Consider the following 22,225-nt stretch of genomic DNA (forward strand, 5'->3'; position numbering starts at 1 on the left):
TGATTTTCATCGAAAATATATCGGCTTCAAGGCTTTGTGGTGAAGACACCAAGATTCAACGAGTATCACAAGTTTGCTTCTTCTATACAAAAAGAAGATCGGTTCTTCGGGAGAGGGGCTTAAACAGATCTCGGGAGGAGATCAATCCGCCGACTGAGGGATTCAGCGTTGAAGGGAGTTCAACCGTGCGGAGCAAGGGACGTGCTGCAAATTGAAGATTTATAATTCAGCGTAGTATACAAGAAAGGCGTCAACAAAGAGGGAGTCTTTGTATTTTGATTAAGTCCTATTATTGTATTCGTAAAACTAAAAATTAGTAAATTTTATTTGCAGGTCCCCGTGGATGTAGGGTACAGTTGTATCCGAACCACATTAAAATTTGTGTCTCGTTTATTACTGTTTTTTACGAACTGCTTCACGAACTGTTGCAACACTTCACGCAACAGTAACGAAAAACTGAATCTGACACAAATAATTTAATATCTGCACGAAATAAATTCTAACAAATACCTTGCTACCTTTTCTACATATCATCACTCATATTTCATTTCTTCTTACCCAAAAAAAAAAAAGAAAAAAAAAACAGTTCATAATCGATTTAAGCGCCGAAAAGGTATTCTTTCCAATATGACTCTTAGTGTCTTTTAATGTTGATCATTTAAAGATTGCAAAAGGGTTTTATATTATGCAGAATAATATTTATTTTGAGTTTTCCTGCGTTTCGTAAAAAAATCTTATGATACCTTAGAGATCGTGTATCACAGATATGAGAAAGAAAGGAGCAAAATTATTACATACTAATTAACAAGATAATGCAATATTCATTACTGTTGTGTTCAATCGATCGCAGATAATTACTATGGAGGAGGCACGAAGATCTGGAAACTACGGAACGAGCATTTGGGATCACGATTACATGCAGTCCCTCACCACTCCATACACAGTCAGGAAAAAAATTAAAACATGTTCCATGTTTGGATAAGATCATAACAAAGAAAATTATTCGAACCATACGTGAGAGGTAAATTTAGTGTCTAAACATTGCTTTGATGGAAATGCAGGACAAGAAATACGTCGAGCAAGCTGAGAAGCTGAAAAGACAGGTGCAGATAATCATCGACGAAACCGAAACTCATACGCTAGAGCAACTTGAACTTATCGATAATCTGCAGAGGTTCGATATATCCAACCACTTCGAGGATTCAATCAAAAAGATCTTGGCCGACATTTACCGTGATAAATTTGATGACGGCAAACACGTGCAACACTTGCATGTTACATCTCTCAAATTTAGACTTCTCAGACAAAATGGATTTCTTGTCCATCAAGGTGCATTTTATATAATATATATATATATTATACGGTTCATCTAATAAGATTAATATATTTTTAATTTTTTGATATATACAGAGGTTTTCGGTAGTTTCTTGGACAAGGAAGGGAATTTTAAGGAGTGCTTTGCTGGTGATGTGAAGGGAGTTTTGTCTCTGTATGAAGCTTCTTTTTTATCCGTCGAAGGTGAGAGAATATTGGATTCTGCCAAAAAATTCTCGACCCGTCATCTAACTAAAAAGGTGAAGCAAATCGAAGACGCGATTCTTGCCGAGAAAGTGAGGCATGCATTGGTGCTTCCAGTGCACTGGCGAGTGCAAAAACTCGAAGCAAGATGGTTTATGAACATCTACAATGGTGACCCTATTCTTCTCCAGTTGGCTGCACTGGACTTCAACATGGTTCAAGCCATTTATCAGGACGAAATTAAACAGCTGTCGAGGTACTAGTTTGTCGTCGTTTTTGATTAATTAGCAGAAAGGAAGAAATTATGTGAAATTTTAATTATATTATCTTACAGGTGTCAAGGACCTGCACTTTTTTGAGCAATACCCTGGAATTATTCGTTGGCCGGCCACAGTTCTTCGCCTCTCAGACGACTTGGGCACATCATCTGTACGTTTCCAAAATTAAACCACTAACCAAAACTAATTAATCATTAATAGATTTATATTATTTTGGTTTGTCTAATGAAAATTGATTGACAGGCTGAAATAAAACGAGGTGACGTTCCGAAATATATCCAGTGTTACATGCACGAAACATGCTGTTCTGAAGAGGACGCGCGCGAGTACATCAAGAAAGATCTGATTGGTGATCTGTTGAAGAAGATGAACAAAGAAATACTACTTATGGAGAAGCCCATAAAGAATTTTCAGACAACTGCTATGAATCTTGCTCGGATTGGTTTCAGCTTTTACCAGTTTGGTGATGGTTTTGGTGAACCAGATAGTGACACCAAGACAAATTTGGTCTCACTCTTGGTTGAGCCAATCCCTATTCCATCATCACGCTCTTGAAGACAATGCACACCCACTCTCACCCTAATTTGTCGGAGACGATCGAGTAAAGTAATTTGTATTTCTTGCATTATCATTTTTCGTCGAACTAATAAAGAATTGCAGAAGTTCTGTACTAAGTTTTTTCTAGCAACAATACTATAATTAGTTTTTCCAAGCAACAAATAAACACAAATTAGTACATGTGTTACTTACTTCAAACTACTCCAACTCGCTTATTGATTAAACACTAATTTCTATTCTATATGTAACAAATTATCGTCCGTGCAAAATTTTAATAACGGGTATTAAACCGTATGCCGACAAATCAACTTATAACTGAGATAATTTTCCCAATAAATCCCCAAGCATGAAACTAATGAAATTAACTTTTAACTGCCACAGTAATATAATTGCGTTAATTATTTTTGTAATTATTTATTTTTAATATTTTTTTTTTTGTGTTAATTTTCAACAATTATCAATTTCTTATTTTTCAATAATATATCACAAATCTTAATAGATAAAGAGAGAAATTCGATTTGTTAAATCTAAACCTATATATTTGAATTATAAATCATAATATGTAAAATTTAAAAAAATTAATGTTAAATTTTACTATGTTAATGTACTATATTTTCTTATTATGTATTAAATTGATTTTTTATTTTCACTTTCGAAATAATATCCCATGCATCGCACGGGGAAAAAATGCTAGTTTTTTCAATTGTAAATGATTGCTGATATATTTGTATTTGGTCCCCTAGGTTTTATTTTTCAATTTTGATAATTAATATTTTTTTTGAAGGAAAAATGAAAATAAAATAATTAATATTATTAAACAGAAAATTAAATTTGTCATTTTCGTTCCTGAAATATAATTAATGGTTGATAGTAATAGTATGGTTACGGTTCTGGATTAGGAACAGAGATCAATTGGTGTATATATAAAATAATTGTCCACAAAATATAATTAATTTCACTAAATGCTCCTCATAATCTCCAACAAGAACTTTTTTATCTGATCAGCATCCTGCACTCCACCATGAACACCCTGCAAGTTATTATTTGTTAACACAAAAATAAAAAAATCATTTATGCATTTTCTTTATTGAATAATTTAATTTATTTTTACCTCTGCAGATGAAGTAAAAAGAATGGCTTGTTGTGAGGTAGTAATGCTGATATCAGTGAGATGAAATCCAATCACACTAATTGCTTCCATTAGTTTAGTAAGCCTTCCTCTCTTCTTCTGGATGATAATCTTTATCCATATCTTCGTCCCGCAAATGTGGTTTACCTCAACTTCCGGCTGATGCTCCAAGTCATGATAATTATGAACAATTAACTATAATTAAGAAAATATCATTAAATTGTAGTTTATTAATTATCATATATACCGCGATTTTCATCTCGTGGTCGTCGTCATTAATATTAATGTCTTCAAATTTGGTGTTTCTGTCTTCGTCGGTGGCCTCCATTTGGAGTATTTGGTCAGTAAGCTCTTCGACGGAGTTTCTTAGCTCTTCAATGTAAGCGATTGCATCGGTTATTATGGTTGCTTTGTTCATCTACATACATCCATCCATCATTAAACTTTCAAAATTAATAAAAGTAATATAAAATAATAAAAAAAAAACCAAAAAAGAAAAAGGGTTTTGACTTCCTGCATTTGTGATAATCGGGACTAAGGAGCGGAGCTCGAGCTGTCTATCGTTGAGTTTCTTTCGCCTCCTTCTTTCAGCCTCGAGGTTTTTGGATATGAACTCTCGGTCAATGCTATTGTCTTCTTGGTCAATCTTCTTTCTCTTATCCATTCTGCTCCAATTTTTTCTGTCTCGATCAGTTATGCATAAATCTTCGAATGCAGTATCCATCCATACACGACAAAATGTATATATCGAGGGATTCGTTAAGTGAAATCCGGTCTCAATTAGTTTTCTTGGGATTGCAGAATAGATGTAATATAGCAGTTTGATATATATATATGATATGGTATGAGGAGTGTTGTTCACAAGAAGAGCACTTTAATTTGTGGAAGGAAGAGAGAGAAGGGGAATCTTTCTTGTTGTAGTTTGTTAGGCATCTATTCAACGTACACAATTATCAGTTTCTTTGGGCGTTGAGAGGCTCCTTTCTAGCATGAGAGAGAGAGAGAGAGAGAGAGAGAGAGAGAGAGAGAGAGAGAGAGAGAGAGAGAGAGAGAGAGAGAGAGAGGGGGTTGTTAAGCCAAGAAATAAAATATCTAAAAAATTTATATGTGATATATTTTTAATTATTTGTCTTAGGAGTGGGTTAAAACCTAAAATTGAATAATATGATTAATAATTAAAATCAATTAGTCATAAGAATAAAACTCATAAAAATTAAAATAAGTGAACGTCATAAGAATTAAAGTCATAAGGATTTAAGCCATCAGAAAGAAAGCCATCAAAGTTAAAAAGTTATGAGAATTAAAATCAGTAAAAAATCATAAGAATTATAATAAGTTAAAGCATTAGTTTAATAATATGATTAATAATTGTTTAGCACATGCATAATAAGAAGCTGTCAGAGAAACTTCAGAGCCATCTTAATTCTTAATTACCCCATAATTAAGTTGTACATTGTTCTTCCCTCTTGCTTAGTTTAGTGCTCTCTCCGGTCCAATATCTCGTCTCAAATTGTTAATAAATATTATGTTTTATATTAAAAGAATTAGAATATCACTAAATTACTACAATCGCTTCCCCATGACTTAGCTTGTACAAAATAAGAGAAAAAGAAGGCAAACATTTCACCACCGACTATTGTGATTTGTTGGTGTATTATCAAATTTTATAGCATGTTACAGTGGGTGAAATACACCGAGTAAATCATAAATTTTCATATACACAAACACACATTTGTATTCATATTGGTGTGTGTAGAATAGATAACAACGAAAAATAATCCGATGTAATCTTCATCGGGCGTAACATAAAAATAATTTATCAGGTGTTTCCACATCATATATATACACGTAGATCAAGTGTGCAAATACATTCAGTGTATTTCGTTAGCTCTAGCATCCAGATACACACATCTATCAATACTCTGAAATCATCATATATATAATTTTAGTAATATTTGTTAGAATATTGCGTCGAATTTACATAATTGAGATTTTTGAAAATTTCATATTTTTTTTTAAATTATAATAGTTATCTAATTTGCAAATATTTTTTTATAAACTTTGTGATTGATTATAATTTCATTCCAAAATATGAATGATTTTTTTTTCTTTCTAGTATTATATAATCAATGTGTTTCAATTATATATATGTTGCATAATTCTTTCTTTCTATGTTAGATTTACCAGAACATCTACATCATTTGACAAGTAACGACTACCTACTATATATAATTATAGTAAAAAGTATAAAATCCACATGTGTTAAGAAAAATCTGCGCTAAATTTCTCTGTGGTTTTTTTCTTGCGTTAAATCCCGTTGTGTTTCATTTTATTTTGTACAAAATCTCATTTTCCGTTAAAAGTTAACTTCGTGAACTAGAGAAGGGATTTTATGCAAGTTTTTTATAACATAGGAGGATTTTGTGCATGGTTTCGCAACACATGCAAAATTAATTATATTCATTTAAAACTCAAATTATTTTTTTAAATAAAGTAGTATACATCTATTAATTTAAAATATGAAAAACTAAAAAAAAATATTCGAGATAGAAAGTGGAATGAATTCTCAAATCATTCATGTTTTTTTCACATATAATTAATCCACAATAAATTATAAAAATATATAATAATTCTAATAAATATTATATATTTTAAAAACTCAAATTTTTCAAATACATTAATAAATTATAGCATATAAAAATTGATTTAAAAAAAATCACCATACCTATTAATTTCTATTTTCCCTATTGTAACCGAATAAATGTGTTCGACTTAATTTTATAAGAAAGTAATATGAAATTAAATGAACAAATTAATTTTGCATAACTTCCTTGTATTATAAAAGATATGCCTTAAACCCGCCATATTATGAAAAAATTGCATATAATCTCCCTTGTAGTTAACGACGTTAACATTTAATGGAAAAGGAAATTTCATACAAAATAAAATCAAATACAAGAGGGAGTTTGGCGCATGTTTTCCTTAGAACGGAGTTTTATGCTTTTTACCCATATATAATATGTTACATGGCCAAAAATCTGATTTTCTTTTGCAAGTTACATAATTAAATAATACTTTCGAAATCAAGTGGAGTAAATATCTCACATGTGAAACCTAGTGGACAAAAATAATAACCCTCTTGTCTATAAACTATTTATATTACATAATTCCTAATAGTGCAACAACATTGAACCAATTTAATTAATCCCATCATCAAAACCAATAGAGACCGATGGCAATTCCGTAAATCTCACATCCCTTTATTCACTTTACTATGGATTCAACCTTCAACTATAAATAACTTGCTAATATCAACATCCAAGGTACACCTTTTCTATCAGTACTCATATTTCATTTCTTCTTACAACAGAAAGAAAAAGAAAACAACTCATAATCGACGTAAGCGCCGAAACGGTATGGAGGAGGCAAGAAGATCCGGAAACTACGGAAGGAGCATTTGGGATCACGATTACGTTCAGTCCCTCACCACTCCATACACGGTAAGGAAAAAAAAACTTATCTCTTGCTTGATCATATAAATATATGTCACTAGTTTCGTTAATTATGGGAAAATTTCATCAAACACGTTTCACGATTGGATGAGAGCATCCGTAAGACGTAAATTTAATATCTGACGATTGTTTGTTGGAAATGCAGGACAAGAAATACGTTGAGCAAGCTGAGAAGCTGAAAAGGCAGGTGCAGATAATCCTCGACGAAACCGAAAACCATACGCTAGAGCAACTTGAACTTATCGATAATCTGCAGAGGTTCCATATATCCCACCACTTCGAGGATTCAATCAAAAAGATCTTGGGCGACATTTACCGTGACGAATTTGATGACGGCAAACACGTGCAACACTTGCATGTTACATCTCTCAAATTTAGACTTCTCAGACAAAATGGATTTCTTGTCCCTCAAGGTGCATTTTTTATATCTTTTTTTTATTTAATAACACCAATAAATTTTTTTTTTTAAATCATTTATTTTTATACAGAGGTTTTCGGTAGTTTCTTGGACAAGGAAGGAAATTTTAAGGAGTGTTTTGCTGGTGATGTGAAGGGAGTTTTGTCTCTGTATGAAGCTTCGTTTTTATCCGTCGAAGGTGAGAGAATATTGGATTCTGCCAAAAAATTCTCGACTCGTCATCTAACTGAAAAGGTGAAGCAAATCGAAGACACGATTCTAGCTGAGAAAGTGAGGCATGCATTGGAGCTTCCACTGCACTGGAGAGTGCATAAACTCGAAGCAAGATGGTTTATGAACATCTACAATGGTGACCCTATTCTTCTCCAATTGGCCGCACTGGACTTCAACATGGTTCAAGCCATTTATCAGGACGAACTTAAACAGCTATCGAGGTGCTTATTTATCGTCGTTTTTTAATTAAATTAGCAGAAATGAAGAAATTATGTGACAGTTATAATTATATTATTACCTTACAGGTGGCATAAAGAAACCGGTCTTGCAGACAAGTTGGGGTTTGCCAGGGACCGATTGCCAGAGTGTTACTTATGGGCTGTCGGATATACACCTGAGGTTCGATTTGGGTATCCCAGGGAGTTTATGACCAAGATTGCTGTAATGATTACAATTATAGACGACATATACGATGTGTACGGTACGATGGATGAACTCGAGCTTTTCACCGATACGGTCGAGAGGTAAATTAATTGGTTAATACAATGTATTTATATATTACCAAGATCCTAGTAAGTTTTAATTAATTAATATAATTATTACATAATCAGGTGGGATATTAACGCATTGGACCGCTTACCCGAATACATGCGAATCAGCTTCCTAGCTCTGTTTAACTGCGCTAATGAATTCGCTTACAAAGTTCTCAGGGACCAAGGTCTCATCATCATCTCAAAACTGAGAAAATTGGTATTTATATTCAAATAGTTCGCTTTTTTTTCTTCGTTTTTTCGTTTCTTCTTCTGATCATCTTCTTACATGAATGTACTGATTATGTACAGTGGGCGGAACTGTGTAGAGCTTACTATAAAGAAGCACAATGGTTCCACAGTGGGTATCGCCCGAGCACGAACGAGTACATCAACTTAGCCTGGGTTTCGATTACAGGCCCTCTGCTTCTTTTCCATGGTTACTTTTGCATAACAAATCCCATTAACACCAAGGACCTGCACTTTTTAGAGCAATACCCTGGAATTATTCGTTGGCCGGCCACCGTTCTTCGCCTCGCAGACGACTTGGGCACTTCTTCTGTACGTTTCCAAAATTAAACCACTAATCAAAACAAATTAATCACTAATATATTTATATATTTTTGGTTTGTCTAATGAAAATTGATTTACAGGCTGAAATAAAACGAGGAGATGTTCCGAAATATATCCAGTGTTACATGCACGAAACAGGATGTTCTGAAGAGGACGCGCGCGAGCACATCAAGAAAGATCTGATTGATGATCTGTTGAAGAAGATGAACAACGAAATACTATTTATGGATAAGCCCATAGAGAATTTTCAGGCAATTGCTATGAATCTTGCTCGGATTGGTTTCAGCTTTTACCAATTTGGTGATGGTTTTGGTTCACCAGATAGTGACACCAAGACATATATGGTTTCACTCTTGGTTGAACCAATCCCTATTCCATCAACAAGCTCTTGAAGACAATGCGCACCCACTCAGCACCCAAATTTGTCGGAGACGATCGAATAAAGTAATTTGTATTTCTAGTATTTTCATTTTTCATCGAGCTAATAAAGAACTGCAGAAGTTCTGTACTGGTCGAATAAAGTAATTTGTATTTGTATTTCTTGCATTTTCATTTTTCGTCGAGTTAATAAAAAACTGCAGAAGTTTTGTACTAAGTTTTTTCAAGCAATAATACTATAATTAGTTTTTCCAAGCAACAAATAAACACAAATTAGTACATGTGTTACTGACTTCAAACTACTACAACTCGCTTATTGATTAAACACTAATTTCTATTCTATATGTACAAATTATCGTTTGTGCAAAATTTTAATGACGGGTATTAAACCGTATGCCGACAAATCAACTTATAACCTGAAAGAATTTATGGTCCCGAATTCGTTTAATACAGAGGTGTTATCTTAAGTGTTGTGACACTTGAAAAAACATGCAGCGGAAATATAAAAACAATACTCAGATCTAAAAATGTTCACAAGTAAAACTTGTGAACTTGCCCTTTACAGGACGAAAAAATTATATTAAACAAACAGTATTCCAAGAATACAAACAGGAGATGTACGAAAACTTCTTCCTTATGAATGAATCATTCTCATGATCATTCTTACATTCAAATCTAGAAACAAAAAGAGAAATATTAAAAATTCTAGATTTCAAAGAATGTACTCGTGAGGAGTACGTAAAGAACTTATGAATGAATCACCATCTTGATCATTCTTACAACCAAGTCTAGAAACATATATACTAAACAATCTAAACTACAAAGAATGTACTTATGAGAAGTACGTAAAGAATGTACTCATGACAAGTACGTAAAGATTGTACTCATTAGGAGTACAACCAACCGATTCTAAAAACACACTAAAACACTCATGTATTCTTTTTAGCTCTCGGTGTTTATTTATTGGAATCAATCAATTTCCTTGAGTATTGAAATCGGTATTTATAGACATTTCAAGCTTCTACTCATCAGCCCATGATCTGCAAGAAAACCAACTACAATAGCACTCAAGAACATGGGTTAGTGGGTTAGTTTAGTAGTTAAAATAACCACACAATTTAATCCACTAAGCACTACTTAGCCCACTAAGTACTATACTTAACCCACTAAGCACTACTTATTCAATAACTAAAATTTAGTTTAGAAAATAAGAAAGTTAAAAACAAAATGTGGAAATAATCCACGTGTTTCATAACCGTTTCCCAATAAATCCCCAAGCATGAAATTAAAGAAATTAACTTTCAAGTGTCGTTACTACTATGTACTGTAAATTGTAGCTAACGGACAGATACTAATCCCCATAGCTTACTATTAGTCTTGTTACATTTCCATGCATACAATTAGCAATGTACAAATACCGGATGCATATAAAGTATACTATTTCCGTCCTCTCACTATTGTTCGAACATAATTTGAAAAACAGGGTCCTTAAATTAAGAGACAAATACGAAGAAGAAAACTGGGAATCTATTATTGTTGGAGTTTGTTAGTCAATCCATTCAACACACTGTGATTAGTGTGTGACTCTGTTTTCTTCCATGAGAGAGAAAAGAGGAGAGAGAGAGAGATTGAAATTTCGTCAACTCCTTTTCAACCTACAAAAGAAGTCTTAGCTTCCAAGTTCTTCATTCTATAGAAATTGCAAGTCACTATTAATCATAGACTTGCTGACTTTTAATATATATATATATATATATATATTTATATATATATATATATATATATATATATATATATATATATATATAATTTTTTAATTGTAAATGATTGCTGTAATGCTGTTATATTTGTATTTGGTTCCCTAGGTTTTATTTTTCAATTTTGATAATTAATATTTTTTTTTTGGAAGGAAAAATGAAAATATAATAATTAATATTACTAAATAGAAAATTAAATTTGTCATTTTGGTTCCTGAAATATAATTTATAGTTGATAGTAATAGTATGGTTACCGTGCTGAATTAGGTACAGAGATCAATTGGTGTATATATAAAATAATTGTCCATTAAATATAATTAATTTCTCTAAATGCTTCTTATAATCTCCAACAAGAACTTTTTTATCTGATCAGCATCCTGCACTCCACCATGAACACCCTGCAAGTTATTATTTGTTAACACAAAAATAAAAAAATCATTTATGCATTTTCTTTATTGAATAATTTAATTTATTTTTACCTCTGCAGATGAAGTAAAAAGAATGGCTTGTTGTGAGGTAGTAATGCTGATATCAGTGAGATGAAATCCAATCACACTAATTGCTTCCATTAGTTTAGTAAGCCTTCCTCTCTTCTTCTGGATGATAATCTTTATCCATATCTTCGTCCCGCAAATGTGGTTTACCTCAACTTCCGGCTGATGCTCCAAGTCATGATAATTATGAACAATTAACTATAATTAAGAAAATATCATTAAATTGTAGTTTATTAATTATCATATATACCGCGATTTTCATCTCGTGGTCGTCGTCATTAATATTAATGTCTTCAAATTTGGTGTTTCTGTCTTCGTCGGTGGCCTCCATTTGGAGTATTTGGTCAGTAAGCTCTTCGACGGAGTTTCTTAGCTCTTCAATGTAAGCGATTGCATCGGTTATTATGGTTGCTTTGTTCATCTACATACATCCATCCATCATTAAACTTTCAAAATTAATAAAAGTAATATAAAATAATAAAAAAAAAACCAAAAAAGAAAAAGGGTTTTGACTTCCTGCATTTGTGATAATCGGGACTAAGGAGCGGAGCTCGAGCTGTCTATCGTTGAGTTTCTTTCGCCTCCTTCTTTCAGCCTCGAGGTTTTTGGATATGAACTCTCGGTCAATGCTATTGTCTTCTTGGTCAATCTTCTTTCTCTTATCCATTCTGCTCCAATTTTTTCTGTCTCGATCAGTTATGCATAAATCTTCGAATGCAGTATCCATCCATACACGACAAAATGTATATATCGAGGGATTCGTTAAGTGAAATCCGGTCTCAATTAGTTTTCTTGGGATTGCAGAATAGATGTAATATAGCAGTTTGATATATATATATGATATGGTATGAGGAGTGTTGTTCACAAGAAGAGCACTTTAATTTGTGGAAGGAAGAGAGAGAAGGGGAATCTTTCTTGTTGTAGTTTGTTAGGCATCTATTCAACGTACACAATTATCAGTTTCTTTGGGCGTTGAGAGGCTCCTTTCTAGCATGAGAGAGAGAGAGAGAGAGAGAGAGAGAGAGAGAGAGAGAGAGAGAGAGAGAGAGAGAGAGAGAGAGGAGAGGGGGGTTGTTAAGCCAAGAAATAAAATATCTAAAAAATTTATATGTGATATATTTTTAATTATTTGTCTTAGGAGTGGGTTAAAACCTAAAATTGAATAATATGATTAATAATTAAAATCAATTAGTCATAAGAATAAAACTCATAAAAATTAAAATAAGTGAACGTCATAAGAATTAAAGTCATAAGGATTTAAGCCATCAGAAAGAAAGCCATCAAAGTTAAAAAGTTATGAGAATTAAAATCAGTAAAAAATCATAAGAATTATAATAAGTTAAAGCATTAGTTTAATAATATGATTAATAATTGTTTAGCACATGCATAATAAGAAGCTGTCAGAGAAACTTCAGAGCCATCTTAATTCTTAATTACCCCATAATTAAGTTGTACATTGTTCTTCCCTCTTGCTTAGTTTAGTGCTCTCTCCGGTCCAATATCTCGTCTCAAATTGTTAATAAATATTATGTTTTATATTAAAAGAATTAGAATATCACTAAATTACTACAATCGCTTCCCCATGACTTAGCTTGTACAAAATAAGAGAAAAAGAAGGCAAACATTTCACCACCGACTATTGTGATTTGTTGGTGTATTATCAAATTTTATAGCATGTTACAGTGGGTGAAATACACCGAGTAAATCATAAATTTTCATATACACAAACACACATTTGTATTCATATTGGTGTGTGTAGAATAGATAACAACGAAAAATAATCCGATGTAATCTTCATCGGGCGTAACATAAAAATAATTTATCAGGTGTTTCCACATCATATATATACACGTAGATCAAGTGTGCAAATACATTCAGTGTATTTCGTTAGCTCTAGCATCCAGATACACACATCTATCAATACTCTGAAATCATCATATATATAATTTTAGTAATATTTGTTAGAATATTGCGTCGAATTTACATAATTGAGATTTTTGAAAATTTCATATTTTTTTTTAAATTATAATAGTTATCTAATTTGCAAATATTTTTTTATAAACTTTGTGATTGATTATAATTTCATTCCAAAATATGAATGATTTTTTTTTCTTTCTAGTATTATATAATCAATGTGTTTCAATTATATATATGTTGCATAATTCTTTCTTTCTATGTTAGATTTACCAGAACATCTACATCATTTGACAAGTAACGACTACCTACTATATATAATTATAGTAAAAAGTATAAAATCCACATGTGTTAAGAAAAATCTGCGCTAAATTTCTCTGTGGTTTTTTTCTTGCGTTAAATCCCGTTGTGTTTCATTTTATTTTGTACAAAATCTCATTTTCCGTTAAAAGTTAACTTCGTGAACTAGAGAAGGGATTTTATGCAAGTTTTTTATAACATAGGAGGATTTTGTGCATGGTTTCGCAACACATGCAAAATTAATTATATTCATTTAAAACTCAAATTATTTTTTTAAATAAAGTAGTATACATCTATTAATTTAAAATATGAAAAACTAAAAAAAAATATTCGAGATAGAAAGTGGAATGAATTCTCAAATCATTCATGTTTTTTTCACATATAATTAATCCACAATAAATTATAAAAATATATAATAATTCTAATAAATATTATATATTTTAAAAACTCAAATTTTTCAAATACATTAATAAATTATAGCATATAAAAATTGATTTAAAAAAAAAATTCACCACACCTATTAATATCTATTTTCCTTATTGTAACCGAATAAATGTGTTCGACTTAATTTAAAAAAGTAATATGAAATTAAACGAATAAATTAATTTTGCATAAAACTTCCTTGTATTGTAGAAGATATGCCTTAAACCCCCCATATTATGAAAAAATTGCATATAATCTCCTTTGTAGTTAACGGCGTTAACATTTAATGGAAAGGGGGATTTCATGCTAAATAAAATAAAACACAAGAGGGGAGTTTGGCGCATATTTTCTTTAACACGGGGTTTCATGCTTTTTACCCATATATAATATGTCAAATGGCCAAAAATCTGATTTTCTTTTGCAAGTTACATAATTAAATCATACTTTTGAAATCAAGTGGAGTAAATATCTCACATGTGAAACCTAGTGGACAAAAATAATAACCCTATTGTCTACAAACTATTTATATTACATAATTCCTAATAGTGCAACAACATTGAACCAATTTAATTAATCCCATCATCAAAACCAATAGAGACCGATGGCAATTCCGTAAATCTGACATCCCTTTATTCACTTCACTATGGATTCAACCTTCAACTATAAATACCTTGCTAATATCAACATCCAAGGTACACCTTTTCTATCAGTACTCATATTTCATTTCTTCTTACAACAGAAAGAAAAAGAAAACAACTCATAATCGACGTAAGCGCCGAAACGGTATGGAGGAGGCAAGAAGATCCGGAAACTACGGAAGGAGCATTTGGGATCACGATTACGTTCAGTCCCTCACCACTCCATACACGGTAAGGAAAAAAAAACTTATCTCTTGCTTGATCATATAAATATATGTCACTAGCTTCGTTAATTATGGGAAAATTTCATCAAACACGTTTCACGATTGGATGAGAGCATCCGTAAGACGCAAATTTAATATCTGACGATTGTTTGTTGGAAATGCAGGACAAGAAATACGTTGAGCAAGCTGAGAAGCTGAAAAGGCAGGTGCAGATAATCATCGACGAAACCGAAAACCATACGCTAGAGCAACTTGAACTTATCGATAATCTGCAGAGGTTCCATATATCCCACCACTTCGAGGATTCAATCAAAAAGATCTTGGGCGACATTTACCGTGACGAATTTGACGACGGCAAACACGTGCAACACTTGCATGTTACATCTCTCAAATTTAGACTTCTCAGACAAAATGGATTTCTTGTCCCTCAAGGTGCATTTTATATATCTTTTTTTTTTTATTTAATAACACCAATAATTTTTTTTTAAAATCATTTTTTTTATACAGAGGTTTTCGGTAGTTTCTTGGACAAGGAAGGAAATTTTAAGGAGTGTTTTGCTGGTGATGTGAAGGGAGTTTTGTCTCTGTATGAAGCTTCGTTTTTATCCGTCGAAGGTGAGAGAATATTGGATTCTGCCAAAAAATTCTCGACTCGTCATCTAACTGAAAAGGTGAAGCAAATCGAAGACGCGATTCTAGCTGAGAAAGTGAGGCATGCATTGGAGCTTCCACTGCACTGGAGAGTGCATAAACTCGAAGCAAGATGGTTTATGAACATCTACAATGGTGACCCTATTCTTCTCCAATTGGCCGCACTGGACTTCAACATGGTTCAAGCCATTTATCAGGACGAACTTAAACAGCTATCGAGGTGCTCATTTATCGTCGTTTTCTAATTAAATTAGCAGAAATGAAGAAATTATGTGACAATTTTAATTATATTATTACCTTACAGGTGGCATAAAGAAACCGGTCTTGCAGACAAGTTGGGGTTTGCCAGGGACCGATTGCCAGAGTGTTACTTATGGGCTGTCGGATATACACCCGAGGTTCGATTTGGGTATCCCAGGGAGTTTATGACCAAGATTGCTGTAATGATTACAATTATAGACGACATATACGATGTGTACGGTACGATGGATGAACTCGAGCTTTTCACCGATACGGTCGAGAGGTAAATTAATTGGTTAATACAATGTATTTATATATTACCAAGTAAGTTTTAATTAATTAATATAATTATTACATAATCAGGTGGGATATTAACGCATTGGAACGCTTACCCGAATACATGCGAATCAGCTTCCTAGCTCTGTTTAACTGCGCTAATGAATTGGCTTACAAAGTTCTCAGGGACCAAGGTCTCATCATCATCTCAAAACTGAGAAAATTGGTATTTATATGCAAATAATTCGGTTTTTTTTTCTTCGTTTTTTCTTTTCTTCTTCTGATCATCTTCTTACATGCATGTACTGATTATGTACAGTGGGCGGAACTGTGTAGAGCTTACTATAAAGAAGCACAATGGTTCCACAGTGGGTATCGCCCGAGCACGAACGAGTACATCAACTTAGCCTGGGTTTCGATTACAGGCCCTCTGCTTCTTTTCCATGGTTACTTTTGCATAACAAATCCCATTAACACCAAGGACCTGCACTTCTTAGAGCAATACCCTGGCATTATTCGTTGGCCGGCCACCGTTCTTCGCCTCGCAGACGACTTGGGCACTTCTTCTGTACGTTTCCAAAATTAAACCACTAATCAAAACTAATTAATCACTAACATATTTATATTTTGTTGGTTTGTCTAATGGAAATTGATTTACAGGCTGAAATAAAACGAGGGGATGTTCCGAAATATATCCAGTGTTACATGCACGAAACAGGCTGTTCTGAAGAGGACGCGCGCGAGCACATCAAGAAAGATCTGATTGATGGTCTCTTGAAGAAGATGAACAACGAAATACTATTTATGGATAAGCCCATAGAGAATTTTCAGGCAATTGCTATGAATCTTGCTCGGATTGGTTTCAGCTTTTACCAATTTGGTGATGGTTTTGGTGCACCAGATAGTGACACCAAGACATATATGGTTTCACTCTTGGTTGAACCAATCCCTATTCCATCACCACGCTCTTGAAGACAATGCGCACCCACTCTTATTTCTCGGAGACGATCGAATAAAGTAATTTGTATTTCTAGCATTTTCATTTTTCGTCGAGCTAATAAAGAACTGCAGAAGTTCTGTCCTAAGTTTTTTCAAGCAATAATACTACAATTAGTTTTTCCAAGCAACAAATGAAGACAAATTAGTACATGTTTTACTGACTTCAAACTACTACAACTCATTTATCCAACACTAATTTCTATTCTATATGTAACACACTATCATCCGTGCAAAATTTTAATGACGGGCATTCAATTGTATGCCGACAAATCAACTTATAACTGAGATAATTTTCCCAATAAATCCCCAAGCATGAAACTGAAGAAATTAACTTTTAACTGCCACAGTAATATAATTGCGGACAGAAAGTTAGAAATAAATTGAAAAAGAATCAGTAAAAATACAAGTACACGATTAACACTAAGGAGCTGCACTTTTTAGAGCAATACCCTGGAATTATTCGTTGGCCTTCCATTGTTCTTCGCCTCTTAGGGGACTTGGGCACTTCATCTGTACGTTTCTAAAATTAAACCACTAAATCAAAACTAATTAATCACTAACAGATTTATATTTTGGTTGTCTAATGAAAATTGATTTACAGGCTGAAATAAAACGAGGGGATGTTCCGAAATATATAGAGTGTTACATGCACGAAACAGGCTGTTCTGAAGAGGACGCACGCGAGTACATCAAGAAAGATGTGATTGATGATCTGTTGAAGAAGATGAACAAAGAAATAATATTTATGGATAAGCCGATAAAGAATTTTCAGACAACTGCTATGAATCTTGCTCGGATTGGTTTCAGCTTTTACCAGTTTGGTGATGGTTTTGGTGCACCAGATAGCGACACCAAGACAAATTTGGTCTCACTCTTGGTTGAACCAATCCCTATTCCATCAACAAGCTCTTGAAAACAATGCACACCCACTCAGCACCCAAACTTGTCGGAGACGATCAAATAAAGTAATTTGTATTTCTAGTATTTTCATTTTTCATCGAGCTAATAAAGAACTGCATAAGTTCTGTACTGGTCGAATAAAGTAATTTGTATTTCTTGCATTTTCATTTGTCGTCGAGTTAATAAAAAACTGCAGAAGTTTTGTACTAAGTTTTTTAAAGCAATAATACTATAATTAGTTTTTCCAAGCAACAAATAAACACAAATTAGTACATGTGTTACTTACTTCAAACTACTACAACTCGCTTATTGATTAAACACTAATTTCTATATGTACAAATTATGGTCTGTGCAAAATTTTAATGACGGGTATTAAACCGTATGCCGACAAATCAACATATAACCGTTTCCCAATAAATCCCCAAGCATGAAACTAAAGAAATTAACTTTCAAGTGTCGTTACTACTATGTACTGTAAATTGTAGCTAACGGACAGATACTAATCCCCATAGCTTACTATTAGTCTTGTTACATTTTCATGCATACAATCTGAAACACGTGAATTAATTTCACAATGTGTTTTTAACTTTTCTTAAACTCTAAACTAAATCTTAGTTAGTGGGCTAAGTAGGGTTAAGTAGTGCTTAGTGGATTTAATTATGGAATTTATCTTAACTTCCTAACTAACCCACTAACCCATTATCTTGAGTGCTCTTGTGGTTGGTTTTCTTGCAGATCATGGGCTGATGAGTGGAAGCTTGGCAAGTCTATAAATACCAAACTCAAGACTCAAGAATATACAGATTTCGAGAAAACAAAAAGAGAGCTAAAGTTTAATCTCGAGAATTTTAGAGTGTTTTCTAGGATCTGTTTTACGTACTCCTTATGAGTACATTCTTTGAAATCTAGAATTTTTAATATTTTTCTTTTAATATCTAGATTTGATTGTAAGAATGATCTTGAAAAAGATTCATTCATAAGGAAGAAGTTTTCGCACTCTTCTGTTTGTATTCTTGGAATACTGATTTTAATATATTTTTTCCGTCCTGTAAAGGGCAAGTTCACAAGTCTTTACTTGTGAACATTTTTAATTCTGAGTATTGTTCTTTTATCTTTATATTTCCGCTGCATGTTTGTTCAAGTGTCATAACACTTAAGATAACATCTCTGTATAATACGAATTCGGGACCATAAATTCTTTCAATTGGTATCAGAGCCAACACTTGACGTATACTAAGTGTTTGTTCCTATTTTTTTTCAGAAACGAATTCGTGATGGATACTCAGATGACTGCTTCTATGCGACCTCCTGTACTCGACGGCACAAACTACACCTACTGGAAAGTCAAGATGAGGGCATACATCAAGGCCATTGATGAGAGAGCCTGGAGATCCATTCTCACTGGATGGAAGGCACCAACAATCACAGATGCAGATGGGGATGTATTTCCAACACCAGAGTTACGGTGGACAGCAGATGATCTATCAAATGCCAATCAAAACTCCAAGGCGTTGAATGCAATCTTCAATTCAGTAGATTTAACAATGTTTAAATTGATCTCAGTATGCACTTCTGCAAAGGATGCATGGGAGGTTCTACAGCTACATTGTGAAGGATCAGATAGTGTCAGAAGAACCAAGCTCAGATTACTCTCTTCCAAATTTGAGAGACTGAGAATGGAAGAAACTGAAACAATTTCTCAGTACAATGAGAAATTGATTGATTTAGCCAATGAATTTCAATCCTTAGGTGGTCCTTTAAGCAATGAGACACTGGTGAATAAGGTATTGAGAACTCTCCCAGAAAGATTCAGCATGACGGTTACTGCTATTGAGGAGGCCAAAGACACATCATCACTACGGCTGGACGACTTAATTGGTAGTCTAAAGTCTAGAGAGATGAACTTTGAAGATCAAAGAAAGGAGAAAGGAAAGGCTATCTCAAATGCACTTCAGGCAGAATTGGAGAAAGAAGATGTTGCTCCGGAGTTTGATGATGATGCAGAGGAATGTCTCAACAATGTTGCATTCCAAATTCAGAAATTCAACAGGGCATACAGGCGAGGTGGAATCAAGCCCAGACAATTATTTCCAGATGGCTCTTCGCAAAATCGACAAACTCAGCCCCGGAACAGATCTACTTCACAGAGAACATTTTCTCAAACACCTTCTCAGAACACTTCTAAAAATTCTTCATTTGTTCGTTCAAATTCTGAACCACCTAACTTGGATCACATTAAATGCAGGGCTTGTTCAGGATTTGGACATTATGCAAATGAGTGTGCAAATACCTTAAGAAGAAGAGGAATGAGTTTGATTTGTGCTGTCAGTGATGAGGAGGAAGAGCAACCTGAACAGACAGAGGAACAGCAATCCACTAAACAAGCTCTCTCTGTCAGATATATCACTGGAAATGCTTCTGAAACAGAATCACAAAGAGTTTCCCTGGATGCTGCAACACTTTCTGAAACACTTTCAGTAACTGAAATTTCTGAGTTAAACACTGATCATTATACATGTTTAAACTCTATTTCTTTAAATGCAGCAGAATCCAGCATTGAAGCAACTAGTGATGAGGAAGAAATGTGTAGAAAACTTGCTCTTGACCTGGAGAAGAAGACTCAAGCTCTAGATGCAGCCAACAAGGAAAATTCCTCCCTCAAAGAAACAATCACACATTTGGAGGTTGGAATCACCAAGAAGGATCTTGAACTGGCAAAGGTGAAAGATGAACTCAAAAAGGCAACCCTAGCAATCAAGAGGATGAACACTGGCACAACTAAACTTGATGAGATTGTGTCAATGGAAAAGCACTACAAACATGAAGGGCTAGGGTTCAAAAAACAAATAAAGCCAGCTAAGAAGAAAGAAATTGTTTTTGTAAAAGAAAAGGGTGCAAACAGAAAGGAATGTAGGAAGTCCACAGCCACTACTCCAGACTCCAGAATAAGAGGTTATGTTTGCCATTACTGTTTCTCACCAGGACACATTCGTCCATTTTGTGAGAAACTCAGTAGTGACAAAATGTTGTACAAAATAAGCCACAACACTCCAAGGAACACCTCAAAGAAAAAGGTAGAATTTACCAAAAAGGAGTGTAAAATATGGACTCCCAAAGGTAAACTTTTGTGCAAGGCAGTATACACCTCTTTAAATGCTAACATTTCAGGTTCATGGTACTTTGATAGTGGATGCTCTAGGCACATGACTGGAACAAAGGAATTTCTATCAAACTACCACACACTTAATGGAGGACGTGTAACCTATGGAGGAGGAGCTAAAGGCAAAGTGGTTGGACGTGGAACACTCAGTATTGAGGGGCTTCCAAAACTCTCAAATGTTTTACATGTTGAAGGATTGGGGTCAAACCTCATCAGTATCAGTCAATTGTGTGATGATGATCTACGTGTAGAATTTGATAAATACTGTTGTTCTGTGTTTGATAATCAAAATCATTGTGTACTTACAGGTTCCAGATCAATGGATAATTGCTATCAAACAGGTGACACCATCTCATGCAAGAGCTCAAGAGTAAGTGAAGTAGAGCTGTGGCACCAGAAACTAGGCCACACAAATTTCAAGAATCTGAAGATGCTCAACAAGTACAATGCTATAAGAGGAGTACCAGATCTCAAGATTAAGGATATTCCTATATGTGGAATGTGCCAGAAGGGAAAACAAACCAGAGTACCACACAAAGTGTTGCAACACGTTGGTACCACTATTTGTTTTGAACTTGTACATATGGATCTTATGGGTCCAATAGAGGTAGAAAGCCTAGGTGGTAAAAAATATGTCTTTGTGTGTGTTGATGATTTTTCAAGGTATACTTGGGTGTACTTTTTAAGAGAAAAATCAGACACTTTTGATGTATTAAAAAATTTGTACAGGTTTGTTAGAACTCAATTTCAAGTTTCTGTTCGTAGGATAAGATCTGATCATGGAAAAGAATTTGAGAATGCTTTATTTGTTGCATTTTGTAATAAAAAGGGTATAAAGCATGAATTTTCTGCTCCAAAAACTCCTCAGCAAAATGGCATTGCTGAAAGAAAAAACAGAACCATCCAGGAAATGGCTAGGGTGATGATGAGTGCAAAAAATATGTCTAAGAGGTTTTGGGCTGAGGCTGTCAACACAGCCTGTCACATCTCAAACCGTGTGTACCTAAGATTAGGATCTATGATGACTTCATATGAAATTCTTTATGGTAAGAAACCTAATCTAGAATACATGCATGTGTTTGGATGTGTCTGCTATGTTCTAAATGATAGAGATCATCTAGCTAAGTTTGATTCAAAAAGTG

At 33.7% G+C, this 22,225-nt stretch overlaps 4 protein-coding genes and 1 pseudogene across 4 annotated transcripts; 4 read left to right on the forward strand and 1 right to left on the reverse strand.

Annotated features, from left to right (window-relative positions):
- Window positions 1-546: 546 nt before the first annotated feature.
- LOC148766033 (trans-alpha-bergamotene synthase-like) lies at window positions 547-2,351 on the forward strand. The gene is made up of 6 exons (XM_088812477.1): window positions 547-613; window positions 851-943; window positions 1,062-1,329; window positions 1,411-1,774; window positions 1,881-1,947; window positions 2,040-2,351. Exons 2-6 carry the CDS (start codon window positions 860-862, stop codon window positions 2,349-2,351), a joined length of 1,095 nt encoding a protein of 364 aa, XP_088668603.1. The 5' UTR covers window positions 547-613; window positions 851-859.
- A 4,462-nt stretch (window positions 2,352-6,813) lies between these two features.
- LOC105968354 (trans-alpha-bergamotene synthase) lies at window positions 6,814-9,324 on the forward strand. The gene is made up of 7 exons (XM_012992982.2): window positions 6,814-6,983; window positions 7,141-7,408; window positions 7,484-7,847; window positions 7,932-8,150; window positions 8,238-8,376; window positions 8,469-8,717; window positions 8,810-9,324. The coding sequence occupies exons 1-7, from the start codon at window positions 6,900-6,902 to the stop codon at window positions 9,119-9,121; spliced, it is 1,635 nt and encodes a 544-aa protein (XP_012848436.2). The 5' UTR covers window positions 6,814-6,899; the 3' UTR covers window positions 9,122-9,324.
- Window positions 9,325-11,154: 1,830 nt separating this feature from the next.
- On the reverse strand, window positions 11,155-12,191 carry LOC105968353 (transcription factor DYT1). Its single transcript, XM_012992981.2, has 4 exons — window positions 11,879-12,191; window positions 11,609-11,779; window positions 11,344-11,520; window positions 11,155-11,262 (listed from the first exon to the last, which is right to left on the reverse strand). Exons 1-4 carry the CDS (start codon window positions 12,083-12,085, stop codon window positions 11,191-11,193), a joined length of 627 nt encoding a protein of 208 aa, XP_012848435.2. The 5' UTR covers window positions 12,086-12,191; the 3' UTR covers window positions 11,155-11,190.
- A 2,504-nt stretch (window positions 12,192-14,695) lies between these two features.
- LOC105968351 (trans-alpha-bergamotene synthase) lies at window positions 14,696-17,150 on the forward strand. Its single transcript, XM_012992980.2, has 7 exons — window positions 14,696-14,864; window positions 15,022-15,289; window positions 15,365-15,728; window positions 15,813-16,031; window positions 16,112-16,250; window positions 16,344-16,592; window positions 16,685-17,150. Exons 1-7 carry the CDS (start codon window positions 14,781-14,783, stop codon window positions 16,994-16,996), a joined length of 1,635 nt encoding a protein of 544 aa, XP_012848434.2. The 5' UTR covers window positions 14,696-14,780; the 3' UTR covers window positions 16,997-17,150.
- Window positions 17,151-17,335: 185 nt separating this feature from the next.
- On the forward strand, window positions 17,336-17,936 carry LOC148766034 (trans-alpha-bergamotene synthase pseudogene; annotated as a pseudogene).
- Window positions 17,937-22,225: the final 4,289 nt, after the last annotated feature.

This window comes from Erythranthe guttata, chromosome 13, assembly GCF_056151865.1.
Source record: "Erythranthe guttata isolate IM_541 chromosome 13, IM_541, whole genome shotgun sequence".
Lineage (NCBI taxonomy): Eukaryota > Viridiplantae > Streptophyta > Magnoliopsida > Lamiales > Phrymaceae > Erythranthe > Erythranthe guttata.

Coding starts and splice junctions, on each gene's coding strand:
- LOC148766033 (XM_088812477.1), top strand. CDS start 860: ATGGAGGAGGCACGAAGATCTGGAAACTACGGAACGAGCATTTGGGAT. Junction 944..1,061: donor CCCTCACCACTCCATACACA/GTCAGGAAAAAA, acceptor ATGGAAATGCAG/GACAAGAAATACGTCGAGCA. Junction 1,948..2,039: donor ACGACTTGGGCACATCATCT/GTACGTTTCCAA, acceptor ATTGATTGACAG/GCTGAAATAAAACGAGGTGA.
- LOC105968354 (XM_012992982.2), top strand. CDS start 6,900: ATGGAGGAGGCAAGAAGATCCGGAAACTACGGAAGGAGCATTTGGGAT. Junction 7,848..7,931: donor GAACTTAAACAGCTATCGAG/GTGCTTATTTAT, acceptor ATTACCTTACAG/GTGGCATAAAGAAACCGGTC. Junction 8,718..8,809: donor ACGACTTGGGCACTTCTTCT/GTACGTTTCCAA, acceptor ATTGATTTACAG/GCTGAAATAAAACGAGGAGA.
- LOC105968353 (XM_012992981.2), bottom strand. CDS start 12,085: ATGGATACTGCATTCGAAGATTTATGCATAACTGATCGAGACAGAAAA. Junction 11,521..11,608: donor ACCACGAGATGAAAATCGCG/GTATATATGATA, acceptor TTGGAGCATCAG/CCGGAAGTTGAGGTAAACCA. Junction 11,263..11,343: donor TTTTTACTTCATCTGCAGAG/GTAAAAATAAAT, acceptor AATAACTTGCAG/GGTGTTCATGGTGGAGTGCA.
- LOC105968351 (XM_012992980.2), top strand. CDS start 14,781: ATGGAGGAGGCAAGAAGATCCGGAAACTACGGAAGGAGCATTTGGGAT. Junction 14,865..15,021: donor CCCTCACCACTCCATACACG/GTAAGGAAAAAA, acceptor TTGGAAATGCAG/GACAAGAAATACGTTGAGCA. Junction 16,032..16,111: donor TTCACCGATACGGTCGAGAG/GTAAATTAATTG, acceptor TTACATAATCAG/GTGGGATATTAACGCATTGG.